This window comes from Pyrgilauda ruficollis, unplaced genomic scaffold (assembly GCF_017590135.1).
Source record: "Pyrgilauda ruficollis isolate IOZ18807 unplaced genomic scaffold, ASM1759013v1 scaffold16, whole genome shotgun sequence".
NCBI classification, from domain to species: domain Eukaryota; kingdom Metazoa; phylum Chordata; class Aves; order Passeriformes; family Passeridae; genus Pyrgilauda; species Pyrgilauda ruficollis.
The window spans coordinates 1503031-1515075 of record NW_024514764.1 but is presented as its reverse complement, the minus strand read 5'-3'; the positions used below and the strand labels follow the sequence as shown (position 1 = coordinate 1515075).

General features: G+C 52.9%; 1 protein-coding gene across 4 annotated transcripts in view; it reads right to left on the bottom strand.

Annotated features, from left to right (window-relative positions):
- Positions 1-474: 474 nt before the first annotated feature.
- MAP2K3 (mitogen-activated protein kinase kinase 3) overlaps positions 475-12045 on the bottom strand; it is a 30575-nt gene continuing 19004 nt past the window's right edge. For all 4 annotated transcript variants that reach the window (XM_041462579.1, XM_041462576.1, XM_041462577.1 and 1 more), the window contains exons 4-13: positions 11715-11763; positions 9204-9317; positions 8374-8493; positions 8097-8213; positions 7904-7955; positions 6860-6987; positions 6211-6288; positions 4282-4421; positions 3537-3582; positions 475-3146 (exon numbers count right to left, since the gene is read on the bottom strand). In XM_041462579.1, coding sequence (XP_041318513.1) covers positions 3063-3146; positions 3537-3582; positions 4282-4421; positions 6211-6288; positions 6860-6987; positions 7904-7955; positions 8097-8213; positions 8374-8493; positions 9204-9317; positions 11715-11763 — 928 coding nt within the window. In that variant the 3' untranslated portion in view covers positions 475-3062. The remainder of the gene's footprint in view (positions 3147-3536; positions 3583-4281; positions 4422-6210; positions 6289-6859; positions 6988-7903; positions 7956-8096; positions 8214-8373; positions 8494-9203; positions 9318-11714; positions 11764-12045) is intronic.

The following is a 12045-nucleotide window of genomic DNA, read 5'->3' as shown; positions in this document are numbered from 1 at the left end:
GCTGTCCCGGTGGATGTTCCCCCCCGTGGATCCAGGCTCATCCCGCCGGTCCCGGCTCCGGGCGCTGCTTCCCCCTCGCGGCCGCGGGCAGCGCCTGCTGCCCCGGGACCCTGGACTCGAGAGGATCCCCAGTCCATGGAGAGCCTCTCCCTGCCCCAGAAACCCAGAGCCTCACCCTCCCGCCCGGCCGCAGGAGCAGCAAACCCTGGGCAGCGCTCCCGGGGTCCCACTCCTGGGATGCTGAGTTGGGGGTCCCAGGTTGTACAAGCCCACACTGGAACCAGCATCCCTCCACAGGCTCCTGCACCCCCGGACCCAGGGGGGCTGCTCCAGGGATCCCATCCCAAGGGTCACAGCTTGTACAACCCCCAAATCAGCAGCAGCATCACCCCACACTATGAGAAAGCAGGATCCCCCTCCAAGCTGCTGCCCCAAACAGCCCCCAGCTGATGCTCAAACAGCAAGAGACAAGCAGCAGGTTTGAGGGTGAATTTTATTGGAAACAAGGATGGGGGTTGAGGGGTACAGACCATTCCCAAAAATACAAGGGGAGAGGGGCTTCCCATGTGAGTCAAAATCCTCGCCCACCTTAAAGCCAAGCTGGTTCTCCCCAGGGAACTGCCACTGCAGAGGGAATGAGGTGGGACAGGGAAGCAGGGAGGTGAAAAGGGACACGGGATTTGGACAGGTAAGACCCATGTAGAATGAAGCAGAGGAAATGGCACAGGGAGGTGTGGTGTGTTTGCCTCCTCAGCAAAGCCTCAGCTCATCCACAGGGGCCCAAGCCCATCCCAGAGCCATCTCCCCTGTGTTTGAAAGGGCAGATGCTCCCTTATCCCAAAATACAGAAATCAGGACTTTCTCCAGGAGGAGAAATACAGAAAAAAAATAAAAAGCATGCAAAAAAAATTTTTACAAAAATGAACACCATTCCCCAAAGCACCAAAAAAGGGTGAGATAAAGGAAGGGGAAAAGGGTTTAAACAGAGAAGGGAGAAAAGCCAGAAGCTCAACTCAAAACAAAAATAATTCAAAGTATCCAACTATGAAAAAAAATACAATTGTACATCTCAGCAGCAAAGCTGTCAAACCAAGCAGGTACAGGTGAGTGTCGGGTGGTTTGCAGAGCAGGATGAGGAGGAGGGAGACATGGAGAACATCAATCACTTCCTTATTTTCCATCCAGAGCTGGGCTGGGGGTCAGGGTCGAACTGAAGCTGAACAGGGTTTGTGCAGCTCCACCTGGGCTGGGTTCCTCAGGGTTTGTTGACTCAGGGAGGGGGATCAGAGGAATGGCACAGGAAGAGCCTTGGCTGTGTGATGCATCAAGGGCTGAAAACCATTTGCCCCAAAGCAGCTTTCCCAGGAGCAGCTTGTGGGGATAGATGGTGTGGAGCACCCCAGTTCCCAGGCAGGGGGTCCCCAGCACTGCATCAAACCCTGGACTGCAGGAGGGGGGATAATGAATCTAAGGGAACATCATTCTTCATTGAGGGGGACCCTGAACACTGGAAATTCACCCTGAAATCCAAACCTCCAGGGCATGAATTTCAGGAATAACATATTTAAAAGATTCAGTTAAAAAATAGATGCATTTCTTTAAAAAAGAAAGAAAAAAAGTAATCTTAGGCCAGAGTGTTTTCTAGTGACCCCTTCCCCACCTGCCCAAATTTAGCCAGAAAAATGTTATTACGCCAGATCTGCTGGCCACATAGACATCCACACATTCATCATTGATTTAAAAATATATAATATATATAGAGCACACATACACACACACAAATATATATTAGAAAAGAAAAAAAAACAAACAAAACCAAAATCCACAGCCGGTGCGTTTATCCGTGATCATGTACAGTAGAAGCCAGAAACCCCTCCTGCTCCCCTGGCTCCTCAGGCTGGGAGCTTGGGGAAACACATCAGGTTTTCACAGTGGATTTGTCAGCAGAGAAGGAACTGCTCCTCCCTCCTCCCACACAGAAGGGCTTTAATTTATAGCGAGTTAGATCAAACCTAGGAAACGCGTTACGAAGTCCATTATATATAGACATCAAATGTACAACTGCCAGCAGCCCCGGGCCAGTCCCTGGGGTTTGGCTCTCCTGGCACCCACAGGGGTTGGGGACAGTTTGGGACACCAGGGGTGCGAGTTCAGCCTCTGGAACAGCGTCACAGTGCGAGGTCTGACAGCAGCTCCAGGCTGGAAAGCAGATGGAGCAGAGGCTTCTCGGGGAGCCAGGCAGGGTGAGGCAGTCAGGGCTGTGGAAAGCGATGCCCGGGGCAGGGATGTGACCTCCCAGGCCAGAGCCACAGGGAGGACAGGCAGCTGCTGTGTCTCCATCACCTCATGCCCACGAGGGAAGGGATGGATGGATGCTGGGTGAAGCCCCACAGACGGGTGTGGGGACAGTGTGGGCTGCAGCTTGTGGCACAGTGGGCTCGTGGAAAAATGCCTTTTCCCCCCTCCTCAAGAGAGCAGCATTGATTGAGGGAGAGGGATGCCCGAGCTGGTGCTGCCTCAAAGGGTCCTTAAGGTGTTGAGCCAGGCATTAAAACAGCAGCCCAGGGACCCCATGAGCCCCTAGAGCTGTGTGAGCTCCTGGGGGCAGAGAGCCAGGCACAGAGGGAAGGCAAGTGAGACCAGACTCCGGGGAAGGGGCTTTGAGCAGGCAGGAGAGGAGTGGGAGAAGCACAGCAGCACTGATTCTCTCTGTCTTCCCCCGACAGCAAAGAAACACAACCCCCTGTGCTGTGCTCTGGGTACTGGGGAGGGGAGGTGGCCTCGGGCACCCTCTGCCTGCTCAGGCACTGCTCCTCTCCAGGGACCTCCTGAGCCTTCAGAGTCCTCGGCTTGGCTGGGAAGGTGTTGGCTTCAAAAGGCTCCTCCTGGAGGATTTTTTTTCCTCAGGGCAAAGAGAAAAGAGATTTTGATGGGGCCAGAGATGCCCCCAGGCCGGGGAGGTGGATTTGTGATTTGTGCAAACCACCATGAACTCGAGTCCTCGCTCGCTCTCCTGCGGGGAAGCCGGGATGGAGGGACTGCAGGGAGCTGGGAGCTGGCAGTTAGGAGTCTTCCCCGAGGATCTCTGTCACAAAGGAGGCCATGTCAGTCTCTTTGGTGTCGTGCAAGGTGAAGAAAGGGTGTTCCTGCCAAAGAGATCAAAGAAAACATCAGCTGACCCCGGGGGATGTCACACGGATGGAGGTGGACTCCACCCTCCTCCCCAGACTCCCACGGACACCATTCTTCAGCTGAAAGGTGAACTTTGGCATTTCTCAGTTCTGCCACCTTGGCACCTGTACTACCATCCTTCCAGGTCTAAACTCTCCAAGAGCAGATAGGACAGAGGGAGAAAACACCTGGAAACCCTGACCTTAACACCCATGAAATCAACACACCCTTCCACCTCTCACACACTACACCCATCCCACTCCATGCCTGAAAAATCACCCATGTGTTGACCCATTTCCCTGCTGGACCCTGACTTGAGTTTCAAAACTGGGCATAAAGACCAGCAGAAGCAGCTCTGCACTCACCATAAGTTCTAAATAGTTCATTCGCTCAGCTGGGTTCTTCCTTAAGCTGGAAGGAAAAAAAAATGGGACAGAAAGGCTGTAGGATCTTTTGCTTTTGCTTTATGTGGTCTGTCATAGGGGATCTCCCATTCCCACCCAACATGAAATGCTTCCCATGGGTTGCACCCACCCCTCTCCCTCCTTGCCTGAGCAGGTTTTTACCACCAGCAAAGCAGCCAGGCAGGTAACTGGGGAAGGACAACTCAGTGTTTTGCCACAAAAAGCACAAGCCAAGCAGCTCTGCAGTCTGCCCCACACGGAGCAGAACAACTGGGAAGGAGAGGATATGGTTTCCCAGCACCTGCAGGGTGAGCTTGCCTTTGCCTGGCAGCACCCATGGAGCAGGGGACACCCTGGGGGAGCAGCTTCCCACAAAACCACAAAGCAGCTTTCACCCAGAGGCTGCCAGGGGTTGGTTCTGGTTTCACTGCCACTTTGCCAGAAAACACCAACTTTTCAGCAGCAGCGACAGGAGAAGGGGAAGAGAAACCTCTGCACCTTCCAGCCAGCCTGGGTGAGTCAGGCTGAGAGCAAAACCAGTCTGGGCAGCGCTTCCTGCCCTGCTGAGCACCAGGTACAGCGAGGAGGGCAGAAATGGGCTCCCAAAGGACAGCAAAGCCAGCCCCACACTTCACTCCAACCCCTACGGATCAGGGCTGCTCCTCAGGCAGGCTGGGAGAGCCAGCAGTCCCTGCTGGAGCCTCACCACTGTGCTGTGAAGTCCACGAACTCCTTGGAGAAGCGTTCAGGGGGCAGCTGGGGCGAGGGCTCCTCCACCACCTGCTTGAGCTGCTGGAAGGGCGTCCCCCAGGACTCGTAGGGGAAGCGGAGAATGGCCAGTTCAATCTGGGGGTGGAGGCAGAGCAACGTGAGACACACACCAGGCACAACCCCACGATGCTCAGCCAGCTCAGATTCAAGGGAAGACCCTCTTTCCTTACAAACCATCTTCAATTTGGGTCATACCACCTTTTTTTTTTTTTTTTTTTTTTTAATACAAAGACCCAGAGGCCAAAAATACTTCCTTTTGAGGTTGGTTCAGCATATTAATGCATTTACAGGAAGTCACAAAAGATATGTAAAATGGGATTATTTAAAAAGATAATAGTAACAGCACACAGTTTCTGCACTGGCTTCTAAAGTGCTCTGCTGGCCCTAAGGCAGCCTCTGGGCCTTGGGCTGGCACTGCATAATGTAAACACACAAAAAAATCCACAAATCCAAGAAAAATTAAGTGCTAGAACATAATTTTGCCAAAACCACCTCAATTACTGGGTTCTTCCTACAAATCACCTCTGCTCTATCCCTCATTTAAGCAGGAAAAAGTTGGTCACAGCTCTTTGGTAGTCTCCTCATGCCAAGGATCAGTTCCTGTCTCAAAATGGACAACAGAACCTTGAGACCTGCCTGGTGGGGTGTGATGGGATGGGAGGAATAACAAACCTGAAAGGACAGAGACTGGGACAGAGCCCAGTGTCCCTCCCTGCCTCTGGCTCAGGTCAGGGGAGCTCAGTTCCTGCTGCTGCAAAACTGAATGAAGCCACCAGCACAGGAAGGCCTGGAATAGCCCTGCAACTCAATGGCCCACAAACTGCCTGGTCTGAAATCAATCCAACTCCTTCATAAAGAAAATAAACCTGAAAAACTCCAGGAAGACAGCCCAGGAGGAAGACACAAGAGGGAACCAAACAATCTGGGGCTCCATTCAGCTGCAGGCTGGCCAGCTTCCAGCAAGGTGTCCTGAAAGGTTTGGATATTCCATCACTCAGAGTCTCCCATCCCACAGCTTCCTGCAGCTCAGAGCTGATGACATTTCCAGTCAGCCAGACCAGCTCTGCACTGGCATGGGGACACCAGGGAGAGGAGCTTGGGTTTGGCCCTTGGGTTTGGATGAGACCACGCCGGGGAAGAGGGAATATTTGCCAAGACACAGCATGCACAAACACAGGGATACAGCCCCCAAAACAGAAGCCACAGCTAAGAGGGCACAGGAAAAATTCCTGAAAATAATCTACCCTCAGAGAGAGAGTCTCCTGGAAAGCAGGAGCTGTTTCCCAGGCAGCATCCCTTGGAGCAAACAGCTGGGATTTCCTTTGTCCACTGGCACCAGAGGATCTCAGCTGCTTTCTGCAAGATCTGTTTCTTGCAGGAGGCAGATAAACCATCCCAAGCAGCTGCAATTTTGGAACTGAAAGCATTTCCCCTTCCTGTTGGCTGCTCTGAGCTACCCCACAGGCAGGATTTGCTGCAAACCACACACACAGCAGCTCTCACTGCAGCAGGACTGGAATCCCCTGCAAGGCTCTGGTGATCTGGGGGTGGGTGAAGCAGGAAGGCTGAGCCCCAGCTGCAGCAAACCCTGCTCCACTGACCACCCCTCAGCCAGCAGGCAGGGAACTGCAGAGCAATTAAAAGCCAGACTCGTGGATACTCATTGTCATCCTGATATTGTCTGCTGGGAGCCTGAATTCCCTGGGTAATCAACCCCATTGCCCTGAGCTGTCATGCTGAAATTGAGTCCTGCTTCATGAGCACCCACCCAGCTGCCAGTGCTCCCAGCAGGGTACAGCCCCAGCTGCCCAAACCCCATCCCAGCCCCAGGGCTGCAGATCCAGATCCCAGCCCTTGGTGTTACCATTGTGATCCCAAGGCTCCAGACATCTGACTTCACGTTGTAGCCCTTCTGGTTCAGCTCAGGGTTTATTCTTTCTGGCTGTAACAGCAAAATGGGAGATGTCACCACTCCTGCTTTCCCAGTGCAAACCCCACAGAGCACATCTCTGGTTCCAAAAGCCAGGCTGGGTGGATTTCCCTGGCTCATGCCCTCAGGGAGGCAGGGTCTGAGGTTAAATCTAGCTCTGATGAAAGCCACATCTTGCTCCACACAAGTCACATCAACTCTGCCTCTTTGCAGGAGAGTGAGACCTGCATGATCCCTGCCTCAGGAGCACATACTTCCCACATGGATGCCACAGATGGCAAAGGGAAATTCATACTGACTTGAGGATGAAACTAAACAATCCTGCCAAGAAAAGCCTCAGCACTTTCTAGCCAACAAGGAGCAGTGCCACAACCAGTTTTGTGTCCTTCTGCAAATGGAAGGGGGAGAGGGAGAGTCACTGTGGGATTAACACACAGAGCTGGGCTTAAAGGGAGGCTCTGCTGAGTCAGGGAGACCAGAGCACCCCTGAGTGGCTTTTATCTCAGGGTGCAGGTGGAACAGACTGATTTCTAAGCAGCAGCCTCTTACAGCCAGGGCTGAGGCTGCACAGGGTTGCACTTACAGCCATGTAGGGTTTGCAGCCAGCATCCATGGTCTTGGCAACAGAGTCCACCAAGTACCCACTGATCCCAAAGTCACACATCTTCACGTGCCCCTCCTTGTTGATCAGCACGTTGGAAGGTTTCACGTCTAAGAGGAAAAGCAAGAGGGAAAATTTGGGTGTTTGCAGGGGGTATTGAAGAGTCTGTGACAAAACTGGCAATTCCCTGCAGGCCTGGGAGGGACCAGGCAGGCCCCAAGACAGGGGAAGGGAGACAAAGCCCCACCAGTCTTATTGCAATAAAAGTTATTCACAGGTGAACTACAACCATGTCCTTAGGGAGAACAAGTGCCCTCTCCAACCAGGCAGGTCAAAAGGTTGAAATAAAGTGTTGAGGAGTTTATCCCCAGCTCCTCAGGAGAGATTTATGTGCCCAGCACAGCTCTACCAAATCTTCAGGAGAGTTTGTCTCATGCACATCCTGATCAGTCCACAATTACAAGGAACAACAAGGGACTTGTCCATAACAAGGGACTTTACCAGGACAGAGAGCAAGACCTGGGTGTTACAATTCCCATCTGTGATTTTGTAAGGTCTCCTTCAGCCCTCACTTTGCTAAAACTGCCCAGCCAGGAGGATTTGGGGATTTTATCTCCAAGAGCTGCCTTCAAGGCACTTCTGTACTCCAAGAGAGACAGAGATGCTCATAAAATACAGGTGGTGAGGAACTCTGTTGTTACATTCAACCCTTCGTCTGGAAAGGAGGAAGAGAACAACACCCTGCAGAAAGGGAAGCATCTCAGGAACAAGCATCTAGATCTGTTCACCACAGTTCTGTTGTTACATTCAACGCTTCGTCTGGAAAGGAGGAAGAGAACACCCTGCAGAAAGGGAAGCATCTCAGGAACAAGCATCTAGATCTGTTCACCACAGCCCTAAGCACCAGCAGATTCCACTTTAGGCATCCCACAGGGACACAGCACACCTGGAAAGGAGCCCTCCTCCCCTAGCCTATTTCAAGGTTGGATCTCCAGCCACACTCCACTAACCAGATCTAGCACTTACCTCTGTGGATTACAGACAGTTTACTGTGCAGGTGCTCCAGAGCTCGTACAATCTGGGGATAAAAGAGTGGAAAAGCACCCATGAGTCACAGACAGCAGCAGCCTCTCACTGCAAACACACCAGAGGCCTCAGGTGAGGTCTCCAGCAGGGAGGGGGATGCACAAACCCATCTAAGAACCCAAGAGCCACTCACAGACACAGCCATTTTCCCCAAAATGTCTTCAGGGATGGTTTTCTTCTTCTCCAGTACTTTCTTGTAGAATTTATCTAGGGAAGTGTCCATGAGCTCCATGCAGATCCACACGTCACCCTGCAGATGGAGAGAAAGCAGCTGAGAGGGAATTCCCTGGAAACCCAAGGGAGATAAAGAGCTGGGCTGAAGAAGAACACAGAGGTGTTTTGGGGACAGTTTGGTGTCCCCAGTGCAATCCCACAGCCCCAGGTGCCCCCAGGCACCAGCAGCTCAGTACCTCACGGAAAAGGGCTCCGTAGAAGGTGACTGTGTAGAAGCAGTCAACTGTCCTCATGGAGATGTCCAGGTCCATCAACAACCTCTTCTGCTCCTGAGTGTTCACAGTGGCTCGAATCCTCTGAGACAAATATGAAACAACAAGAGTTTGGTGTAGGTGGGGTAACCAGATATCAGATATGCAAACAGTAGAAAATCAGATATTCAAACAGTAGAAAATCATATATTCAAACAGCAGAAAATCAGATATTCAAACAGCAGAAGATATTAGTAGATATTCAAACAGTAGAAGACATTAGTAGATATTCAATTGTTGGCTAACTGGCCAATCTGCATGGCTAAAAGCAAGCAAAGCAAAAAAGCATAAGCATAACTTTGGACTGAGCTCCTTGAATCCCCCAGCCTGACTCAGGAGCTGCAGTTCTGGGGCCAGGGTGTTTTATCCTTATTTTGCAGCCAGCAGCACCCAGGAGGAGACGCCCAAATTCTGCCAGACAGAACCTTAATGAATGCCAAACCCTTGGCAGGCTCTGCAGCGGGTGCAGGGCCAGGCCAGCAGGCTGGACAGACACTCTGCCATCCCAGCCCTGCACTGCAGGCACCAATCCTGGATTTCCAAGGCTGTTATCAACCCCTCCGTGCCCAGCCAGTATCAGCACAGACCCTCCACTGGCCAAACCGCACCAGGAACACCAGAGGCTGCCAAAGCCAGATAAGCCCGTCATTATTTTGCCACAACCAGTGGAGCTCAGCAGTTCCTCTGCTCCCTTGGGGCTGTCCCTCGTGGTCCCCAGCCCACGCAGGTGTCCCCAGCCCACGCGGTGTCCTCACCTTCACGGCCATGATGGTGCCGCTCTGCGCGTGCCGCACCTTCTCCACCACGCCGTAGGCCCCACGGCCCAGCTCCGAAATGGTCACCAGGTCATCAGCTTCCACCTCAAAGTTCTTTAGGGAGGGAGGACAAAATGGCATCAGGGACAAGCACGTTAAAAACAAGGACAGCAGCAACGCTGTCAGCTCGCTCGTGCAGAGCGTTTCAAACAATGAAGGACTCCAGAGGCACCACGCTTGGAGAGGATGGGGGTATTTTTGGCTCTGTTGAATCACAGCCCAAACCCTCCACCCCACATTCACCAGGGTTCATTTAATTCCCCCTCTGCAGCTGCAGATCAGGACTTTCATCCTTTAAGCCCAGGGAACGTTGCCACTAGAAAGGGCACCAAAGGTTGGTGCCTCTCTGCCTGTGGGGGATTACCCACACAAGGGTATTTCTGCAGTTGCTGAACTATTTGCAGGATTTTAACAGCTCCTGTGCCAATCATGGGCAGCAGTCAGGAGCCTTCACCACGCTCTAAACCCCTGGCTGCACACAGGGATTCCTCACCTCTCCCCACATCCCAAAAATCATCAGTCACAAAAACCCCTGTGTGTGTCTAACAACACCTGTGCAAAGCCTCTCTTGGATGGGGTGCACACAGCAACTCCATTTCTAATTATCAGTGAGTTCACACAGGTTTTACCCACTTTTAATACCTTCTCCTACCACCAAAAAGCTGCCAGCAAGGTAAAACCTGAGTTAACACCAAGAAAACAACTACCTAAGCTGTGAAAAAACCATGGCCAGTGCTCACCCCAGCGAGTGCCTGACACTGCAGGGAGCCAGCGAGCTCCTGCACAAGCCACAAACAAGTTTCCCTAAAGACACATTCCCCTGTAATTGCTGGCTCTGCTGGGCAGGGCACGAACCGAGTGACACACGGGCTATTTTTGGAGCTGCATTCATCGCTCCTAATAAGTCACAGGCCTCCTTTCAGCCAGCCTTTATCCAGCCTCCAGTTTTCCTCCGGTCTCAGGGAACGAAAATAATACCAGGATGCCAAACTGCCCCAGTGGCCACAAAGGCAGCGAGGGTGGGAAACAAGCAGGGCACAGCTCCGGATACGGTGCCTGCGAGCTACGCCCTGAGCAGGGAGAGAGGAAATGGCTCTGGCTGGGACATGTGGCTGCCAGGCCCCTGGCCAGCACTGTCCCCTCAGCACTGTCCCCTCAGCACAGGCAGCAGCCACCAGGTCTGCCCGGCCTTCCTGCCAGCCCTGGTTCCAGCCAGATGTGGCTGCTGATTGCAGCCAGATGTGGCGGGCAGGGAGGGCTGTGCCTGAGCTCAGCACTGAGCTGTGCCCTGCCCGGCACAGGAAGGTGCCAGCCCTTTCCTGGGCAGGATGTGGATCCTGAAATGAGGACAGCAGGGCTGAGGGGACATGTCTGACCTCCTGCCACGGGCAGCTGGCAGAGGAGCAGTGCAGGCTTGCAGGGGCCTCCAGGAAGGATCTGGTGGTGCTTTTTGGACACGTGTTCTGCAGTTGTTCCTGGTTATTGTGTTTTTCCTTTCCTGGCATTCGCCCCAATACTTCCCCAGAAGCTGGCGGTTCCCAGCACGCTCCAGGAACCAACGCTGCCCTGCCCAGCAACAAGAGGTGATGGATGCACCCACGGAGCCCTCCCAGGACAATGGGATGCATGGCATGGCCTGTGCACATCCCAGGGACCCGAGGTCACCACCCACCTCCACTCCTGAAGCTGGACTTCTGCCCAAGTCCTCTTCTCCATCATGTCACTCCAAAATACCCGGACCAGACCCTTCCTGCAAACACTGGAGCAGGCAAGGAAGTGACTCTAGAGAGTTTTCCCTAGGCTGCAGCACTGTCCCCTTGCACACACAGTGCCCAGGTTGTCACAGAGAGCATCTCTCCCAGAGCTCTTGTACACACGACACCAGGCCCAGAAAACAGCACAGGCAGCAGGATTGCTCCCTGGAACCAGCCAAAGCTTCCTCTCATCAATCCTAATCCTTGCACTGAGGCCAAGGGACCCAGATCCCATCAGCCAAGCCACCTCCCAGCCTGGAAGGGTCTAGATATAGGGCTGATCCAATGCAGGGTATTTTTAGCTCGTTTGCAAACAGCTTCTGCAGCCCCAAGTGAGCCCATAACAAGAGAACGAAATAAAAGAGAGACAGTGGCTATTTCTAGCAGTGTTTTTCATCAGGTCACTAGGAAAGACTTTGGAGAACCAGAGACAAACTTTGTGCCCAGCTTCTCCAGGGCCTCAAGCAGCAACACAGACCTGTGGGACTTTGTCAGGGGCAGTCTGAGAGCTCGGTGAGGCCACCCTCATTTAGGACACATGGGTTGGATCATCCTAGAATGCTTTAGATTGAAAGTTGTATCCCATGAGGCTGCACTCCTGATCTGACAGGTTGCAAGGCACAATCCACAGAGCTCTCCATGCCCAGGGAAAACCAGACTGGAAGCAAGAAAAAAAAGAAACCCCATTGACACGTACTTTATCTCCAATGGTAATGAACGTCCTGGAGTCCAAGTTCCTCGGGGGCCTGCAAGGAATGAGACAAGAGTCAGGAGAAAGCCCAGCTTCCTTCACCCTCTTAGCCAGAGCTAGGTTTCACATTCCTTTGAGCACTTTCAGCTGCTGCTTTCCCCTCTGTGTTTCATTGTAGGTTCCAACCAGCCCCCTCCAAACACCCACAAAAGCTTTACATCGTGCCAGTAACGCCTCACCCCACACCCACGGGGCACAGTGAGAACCCCGGGGAGTCAGCCAGGTGAGACATGCACCAAACCACCAGGCTGTGAAACCATTCCTGCTCAGGAGAGCA